The sequence below is a fragment of the Gadus morhua genome, chromosome 7 (genome assembly GCF_902167405.1).
Source record: "Gadus morhua chromosome 7, gadMor3.0, whole genome shotgun sequence".
In the NCBI taxonomy this organism is placed as follows: domain Eukaryota; kingdom Metazoa; phylum Chordata; class Actinopteri; order Gadiformes; family Gadidae; genus Gadus; species Gadus morhua.
This window is the reverse complement of record NC_044054.1, coordinates 14,292,005-14,300,178: the sequence shown is the minus strand read 5'-3', so window position 1 is coordinate 14,300,178 and position 8,174 is coordinate 14,292,005. Positions and strand designations below refer to the sequence as shown.

The window sequence follows — 8,174 nt, the reverse complement described above, 5'->3', positions numbered from 1 at the left end:
TGAGAATCCAAGTCCGGTCTGCTTTATTTGATGTTTCAAATGAAAAGCTTCATATGATTGTATAAGCATTAGGCTTAGAAGACCTACAACTACTCACAAATATAAATGCTCACGTTTAAAAAAAACAAGTCGACACAAGGACTTGGATTATATTAAATAATATAATCTTTGAGTCAAGCCCAAAAACGTTTGTCCTTTTGCGGGGAAATACGATTGAACAAAATGATCGACATTATCCCAAGAAGATCCATCAACAAAAAAAAGAAAAGAAAAGCTCCAATACTGCATACAAAAAAAAATGTATTAAATTACATAAATGTAGTGTAGCAGTTCTCCGACAACAGCAGCCCATTTCCAGTAATATACAGCTAGGCTAGGTTAATGAGCAGTGTGCAATATAAAAAGAGCAGCGTCACGCCGTGTGAGACAGGCCGAGCTGTCGACGTCTTGTGTGCAGAACCAGGCTTCGTACTGTAACGGGAAAAAGAGAAAATAAGTAAACAATTAATGCCGTTACTTGACAGAGTATCAAAGTATAATATAATAATTCAGAAGTACCATTACATTATTTAAAGATATAATACATACATATACAATTTGTTCAGAGGTGGTTTATGTACCAGTGGTGGGGGTGGTCGTGGGGGGGGGGGGGGGGGGTCACCAGCGCTGCTGGCTGGGCCCCCGATGCCTCATGACCTGCATGTTGCGGTACTTGGAGCGTATGCTCTGACTTTTCCTGAAGGCCGGCCTGTGCTGGGGGAACGGCTGTGGCACAAAGCTCTCCTGATGGAGAAACACCCAGAGTCAGGGTTAAAATGACAACCACATCCAAACGGCGCATGTTCTACATCATCCCATCGAAGAACAGGTATTGGGGCATCTTGCAAATAGATGTTGAAATGTAAGGCATGTTGTGGGCCCTGTGGATTGAACCCATGACCTTTAGCCCAGGAGTCAAACACCCTAGGCACTACACTTTCCAATCCCTGAATAAACATTAATATATGAATGACAGTATTATTCTTACAGAATGACTGCATACCATGAGAGGCTTCCTGACATTGAACGGCTGATCAGGGGGGGCCATCCTTCTTGGCCCATTGGCAAAAGGCCTCTGCTGTAACAGATATGAGCAGATCTCATGATCATGTATACCCACATGATGCATTCTGGATATGACTCTGGTCGTCTTGAAGGTATAAAGCTCCAGACATTATTTCTGGCCCGTCCGGTTTAGTGTGCTTGGATTCATATTAAGAATTTCTGGACAGTTTCTCAGATGTTAGCAAGAGTTATCTGAAACCGCACATACTGTAGAAAAAGGTTCTCGTACCCCGTATACCAGGGATGGGCAACTTTCATGATAAAGAGGGCCACATTTTTCATCATAACCATCAGAGGGCCACATGACTGCACACTTGAACTAAACGTGAGCCGAGAGAAGCTACACAATTTTGAAAATGGTAGATATGATTTCCTGTATTCTGGTGCATTTTGGGGGTGGCCACTACCTAAAAAATCTTCCAGAATCATAACCTACGTAGGGTATGTTAATTGAACCAACATACATTAATTTCATGTTTTGCATGCTCAAAAAGCCACATGATTGGTTAGCATTTTGATCAGTGGAAAGGGCTCACATACATCATTCAATGATGTCACAAAACTGAAAAACCGTGGCCCAACATTAACTGCAACAACTCAATGAACTCAAACCCAACAAGCATGATATTCATTGCAGTTGTGGTAGTTGTAGTGGCGACTTAAGTGGATATCTTTAATGACTGATGTAGTTTGCTTAGAAACGATATGCATGGGTTTGCCTTTGGAGTCTATGAATTCTTCTCATCTTTCTTGACCGAGTTTACTGTAACTCGATCAATTATTATTTATTTCTTTTTTAATTATGTGCGGGCCTGACTGAGTGAGGATTGCCGCCAGTTGCCCATCCCTGCCGTATACTAAGGGGACATGGCGCTGATCCAGCACATGTACAAAATGCCCGCACTATGTGAGCTCATTAGTACTACACTTGCGACTGGCTGAAGTGACAGATTTTTCCTCCGAAAACGGCCAAATTAATACATATGAAGGTCCAGTTCTGACCTGGCTTGGTACTTGTCCTGGTTTCTTGAATGACCGGTCATATCGATTGCTCTCCAGTGCAGCATCCAACGGCCTGAACCAAATACAACAGGAAAACAACAGTTCAGGGTGGTGGAGATTCAGTTGCACCAGTGGGTTTACACCCCTATGGATGAGCCTGTGGAGGGCCTGTGTCTGATTAACCTACCTAATCGGCCTCTTGTCTACGTAGGTTCGCTCTACGAGCGAAGGCCTGGAGCCGTGAAACTTGGAGAAGCGCTTGACAGGAGGGACCTCTGTTTCACAGGTTAGATCTGGAAGAAGGAGGGAGAACAGGATTACAATGATCGATGGTTACACATTAGCATGGAGATATCGAGATACCGCCGCGTTGGGACTAAATCAAACAATTAACACCGGTATGACAACATGGAATAAAAGCAGAAGATGGATATTTGTAGCCACTAGGAATGGGGCCGTAGGTCTTGGGACTGTGGCAATGTTCTGGTGGGAGACCTTACCGTGGGAGGAATGGGGGCTTTCGTCCCTAGGGGGAGAGCAATCTTTGGCGCTGGATCCGGCCTGCCAGAGAGAGACCACCACCAGGTCTGACGGCAGAGGCTTGTCCGGGGGAGAACAGCTGAGGTAGAGTGGTCGACACGTCAAACGTATACTTATACCACTTATATAGTTGATGGATATATTAACTTGGTCTAATACAATGGAAGGGTAACAAACATTGATCCAAAAACATTGTTGTGGAATTTACTTCTTTTTTTTTAACCCTCAATACATTCTTGCCATTCATCATAGCAAAACACGTGGGTACTTACAAACAACCACGGCCTCTCCATGCGTCGTTATTCCTACAGTACCCTCACTCAACCTGAGATCTCCTCCTGTCCCTCGACCTTATGACTGTAGGGCTTTTATTGATCTCTATCAGTGTTGGACATCCTCCAGTCTTCTGTCACTCCATGTGGGTATAACACACGAGCAGGGGTGGAGAGAATCCGAGGTAGGTACAGGTTGGTTTAGTCACGCTCTCTACAGTGATTCTTTGTCCGGTGGGAGTGGAGGACACTTGGTGATTCCCATTGGGCTTCTTAAGGCGTCGGGGCTGTGAGCCGGTCAGTGCTGGTCGGATCTCAAATCAGCGTTGGTTGGGGGCTTCGGGTGTCACGTCAAAACGTGCTGTGGTTTTCACCTATGCAGGCGTCGTTTCGGAGGTCTAGTGGAACTGCAATGCTGCCTCTACGACTTTGACTCATTTCCAAATAAACGGGTTGGAACAACCGTTGGAGGGTGTGTAACGATTATCCTGCGACAGCTCGAGCGGCTTCGGGATGGCCCCATTGAGATATTGATATAATTTGTTGTTCAACCGTTTAGCCCAGCGGGCCGGTGACGCCATCACATATTACACATCAAGGGGAATACGCTTGAGATGGTCGCCGCAGGTCGTCTTTAAGGGCCTAATTTGGGATCATTTATTTTTGGGCTAAAAATCTGAGTCGTTGGGTCAGGGTTTAGAATGGTGCGATTTGTTTTAAGGTTACAATTTATCATGCATGCCATCATCTTCGTCCTCTCTTGAGATATTAAATGGGTCGAGATGTAAACCACATCCATGGACTCCTGTCCAATGGGTTAGGACTTCTTGTGATAATGTGAAAAAATAAAAATGGTGTACCCTCGAGGATTCTTGATTACATTAGAATAAGAGGTTGCTTATCCATTGGGTGAGTATTAGACCTTTCTTTTAGACTTTACTTGACAGAATATTTGGCTTTGACTTGACAGAATACCCAACTGCAGCGCTGGTCGACCTCTTGAAAGGTCCATCATATTTATAAGTTGTCTGCGATAGTGGCATGACTTCATGGTCCGAGTTGTTCTTTCATCGTAGCCTTACAGTTGAGGTCTAAGTACATGTCATCCAAAGCTCAGCTGTGTACACATATTCATCCATCTAGTCGTTGCCATGTATGGCTTTACTCTGTTGAAGGTCTTTGGTTGTGTTCTCCAAGATCAAACTTGCTTGGGATCAATCATATGGTCATCGGATATGGTCTCTTCCACAGAGTTTGCAGTCCTCCAATTGGTTGTGCATCTGGAATGCATCTCCAGTCAACAAGGAAATGCGAATAAAGGCCGATGTGGGGGGGGGGGGGAATGCATACATATAATGCCTTCTTCGGTATGAATTTGTAGTAATACTTTTTTTCTTTGGTTCATTTTTTGGAGTAGCATTTTAGTATCCCAAGTCCAGGCTTTTTTGCATGCACTTTGTGGTTTTTGGCAGTTTGGTATAATGGCAAATTTTTCTTTAGGCGTAATTGCGTAGGAATGGACAACGAATGACATGCATTTTTCTTGCATTCTTCAGGAAATATATTTTGCTGCTGGGAATTTGGGCATCTGTTGGATGGAATCTTTCCTAAATTACCAAATCGAGTAGATTTTTGAAGGGGGGGGATAGGTTAGTAGTTGGAGGCAGAGGGGAATGACGCTGACATTTAATGACATAACTTTGGTTGAAACGGAAACCTCCCATGATCCATGCCTTTTGGCCGTGTAGTGGCGATATGATTCAGTGATGCAATCCTCTTCATTCCCATGAGGTCATGTGATTGTAAGGTAACATTAGCCTTCCTTTTCGATTTCACTCTTTGTAACAACTCGGATGTCTTCCACTCTTCATCTCAGACCACTTTTGCCGGTCGCTGCGGGACTAATCTGTTGTCAGAGCTTCAACACACGCAGAGCTTACGGGGCCGATGCACTTGATCTTAACATATTAACTTCTGTTCAGCACATCTGGGGGTGATTACGGCAGTGAAACCCCTCTCGAACCATCGGAAGCTGGTTTCAAGCAGCAGCTTCATTCTTGCACATCATTTAAAAGATCATCATGATATTCTCCTTTTTTTTCCCATTCAACTTTTGACATGGCTACGTTTCTTCACAGCCCAACCCTTATCAAGCCCCTGCACGGTGCAATAGGAGTATACCATACCTGCGTGTGCTCACAGATCGTCGGGACTCCACCTGTTCGCTCTCCGTGTCAGACCCTTTGGGGGACTTGCTTGCCCGGCTTTCCTCTTTGCTTGGGGACTCCTTCGGCGGCTTGATCCTCCTGAGCTCCAGGTTCCGCAGGGGCGCCGCGTCGGCCTGGAAGCGCTCCTTGCGGCTGGCGAGGATGGAGCTGGAGCTCTTGACCTCGGGTTTCGTGGCCTTGGTCTTGGTGGGCTTCATAGACGGAGGCAGGAGGGGGGTCGCCGGCCCTGTGGCGGGGGGGTTCATAAACATCGGCCGGACGGGAGGAAATGAGCGTTTCCGGCTGCAGCTGAAACGAATGGGCGGGGGCAAGAGGCCGGGCCGCCCTGTCTGGGCCAGCCTGAAGGGGCCGCGCTCTGGCGGCCCCCCGGCGAAGGGCTCGTTAAGATCCGGCAACCTCCTTTTGCGAGGTAGCACCATGCCTGGCCTCTCCCGAGGGCTGCTGTGGAAGGACGAGGCGGACGGAGGCGGAGGCGTTCCTTTCCATGCGGGAGATCTGTATGGGGGCGGGTGGGAGTGGCTTTGCTGAGGCTTATCCATGAGGGGTCTGTTCCCTTCTCTCTCCACCTCCCCGCGTGGCCTCCGGGGGTCCTGCTCACCAGACCACCTGCACAGCCATCAAACAATACAGAAAACATTACAACGGCAGATCCATGGCCAGGTGTAGCGGGAGACAGACATTAACCTTTAGCTCAACTCACTGCCCTCCCACCATAATGCCAGGATTGAAACTCATTAGGAGAGATACTTTTTTTCATTCAGTAATTACAGCAATGACAGTGGCTCTTCTCAGAAGCGGGTGACGGCCCCCCCCCGTGACCCTGTTTCCAGGCTTACCCTTTACCCGGGTTTTTAACCACCGGGACTTGGGCAGAGCAGAATACATTTTTATCGGGCCTCCCCTTTAAACCTTCACCCAGCCCGCATGGGGGTCGTTCTTTTGTACCTCTCTGGATAGGAGTTTCGCCTTTGAAACTCCCTGGGTTTCCTCTGAGGGCTAGGGGGCCCGTACTCTCCATTGTGCTGATGGGAGAATTCTCTGTCTCCACCCCAGCGCTTAGAGCCGTGAGCTTGGTGATCGCTCGGCCTCTCCCTGGGACTGTAATGTCCCCTGTGATCTGGGTTACGTTGCTCTCCGTGGGGGGCCCCGGGGTGCCTGTTGGGGCCCCTGAAGGAGCCTCGGTACGGACCAGAGGACCCCGGCCTCCTGTCGGCCGGGGACTTGTTGAAGTGCCAGGGCGAGGGGGACCTGTGGCCTCCGTCTGAGTGGCCCTCACGGTACGAGGGGCCCCTGTGGCCGGGGGAGGCGTGAGGGGGGCTGTGGGGGGCAGGGCGATGCTGGGCATCGAGGGGCCGGTTGGGCCTTGACGGGGACGGCCTCCTGTGGCCGTGGTGGGGTTCATCTTGGTGGGAGTAGGATGATTGGAACGAGTCCTGGTGCGGAGGTCTCCAGCCGCCGTGGGCCGGCTCCCTACGCTCTGCCATTAGTGGGGTGCGCTTGGTGAAGGGGGGCCTTCCTCTGCCTCCTCTGGATCCCCTCCAGCTGCGAGGGGCCTTTCCAGTGTAGTCCGGACCGTCTCTCCGGCTGAAATGGTCTTCCCGGGGTTCAAAAGGAGGGTCATTGTCGTAGGATCTAGTGGGGGGGGGGGGGGACACCAGAAATCCCATTATTCCAGGGTTGACAGACACACAGGTTGGTATAATTACATTATCAGCCACTTAAAGCCGCAGAGAATGTCCAGAATCAATTACAGACCATTAATTGTTCCGATATGTTTAAATAAGCACATGATTTAGAGCTTCTAATACTACAATATTGATTATATTATTTGAGAAAATAAATACCTGGACTTGAAGCGTGGTGGACCAAACTGAGGTCGGACCATCTTTGGTTGTGAAAAAATGTAATCTATGGAGGAAATGGATGTTTGCATGTTAATTTCGGCATACATAGGTTAAAATGATTGTCCAACAATGGATGGAACCCCATGAAAGATACAACGTTGCCCAAATAATTTAATAATATCTACTGCATAGCAGACCAGCATAAAAACATTGAATGACAATTACCGTGCGAACATATCCGAATCAGTGGTGGTCGAAATACGAGAAATAAAGCAGACATAAACTACAATACAGTCCAAAAGCATTCATGCCAATTCTGTACACGAGGCCAAAACCAAAATAGGTACGGTGATAGTTCACCAAAAAGATGAACACGACCCTGTATACGCAGTAACTAAACTTAACATTTAGCCTCCGAAAAAATAATATTACATCAGATAAGCTGGTTACAACAAGATAGAATCAAAACTAACGTTTTTTTCCAATGAGCCCCAAGTTTGACATTATAGCACATATCCGCACATTCAGGGTCTTGTGCCTACGGCTCTGGAAGGCTCGGTCACACACACGTCCACCATTGACTCGTTAAGGGCCTCGCCCTGCGTGGCCCAAAGCCAAGACGTTCCGTGGATCATTAACCACAAACAGGGATAGGGAGTAACCGAGACTAGGTTATATCAACACATTAATTCGGGCGTTTTCTATTTGTAGTAACATTACGGAGTGAGCAAACCTTATGTCACTCAATTGGTCTTTACTCTATATCGATAACCCATCATCGTCAATGCTATTACTTCATAAAGTTGTTGCGTTAGGTTTTAAATCTTTAACATTAGGTTCAATGTAATGAACAATTCTAGTCATTCCGTTTTCTCAAATGCGACGGTCGAACTAGTAAACTTGGCGTTAGCGTGTTGCTAATGGTACCACGTCGATTCTAGTCGTTTTGCACACGTCTAACCACGCATTCGTTTTATATCATACATAAAGATGCAAACAGGCATAGACACGACACATTTGTTGTACAAAATGAACATTACATACCCCTTAAAATAGTCCTTTACGTGGAGGCTTCCAGCGACACTTCGGATCAGTGGCTGGCTCGCCTTCGTCCTGACTCCTGACTTCAATCTATTTCAGGAGCGGCGGCGAGTTGAAGCGCCGCCTACCGGCCTGGAGGAGTG

The 8,174-nt window shown here is 47.4% G+C and overlaps 1 protein-coding gene across 7 annotated transcripts; it reads right to left on the bottom strand.

The window, feature by feature from the left end:
- On the bottom strand, window positions 1-8,162 carry si:ch211-114c12.2 (serine/arginine repetitive matrix protein 1). Of its 7 annotated transcripts, none has more exons than XR_003977397.1 (10): window positions 8,035-8,162; window positions 6,991-7,054; window positions 6,092-6,778; window positions 5,105-5,752; window positions 2,607-2,725; window positions 2,294-2,399; window positions 2,107-2,179; window positions 1,028-1,117; window positions 589-783; window positions 1-471 (listed from the first exon to the last, which is right to left on the bottom strand). XR_003977397.1 is itself a non-coding variant. In XM_030362084.1 (10 exons), the coding sequence occupies exons 2-9, from the start codon at window positions 7,029-7,031 to the stop codon at window positions 658-660; spliced, it is 1,890 nt and encodes a 629-aa protein (XP_030217944.1). In that variant the 5' UTR covers window positions 7,032-7,054; window positions 8,035-8,162; the 3' UTR covers window positions 1-471; window positions 621-657. The 7 variants fall into 7 exon arrangements, 5 of the variants coding, with proteins under 5 accessions (XP_030217944.1, XP_030217946.1, XP_030217945.1 ...); XM_030362084.1 differs by having other exon boundaries at window positions 621-783; XM_030362086.1 differs by having other exon boundaries at window positions 621-783; window positions 1,043-1,117.
- Between the last annotated feature and the right edge of the window lie 12 nt (window positions 8,163-8,174).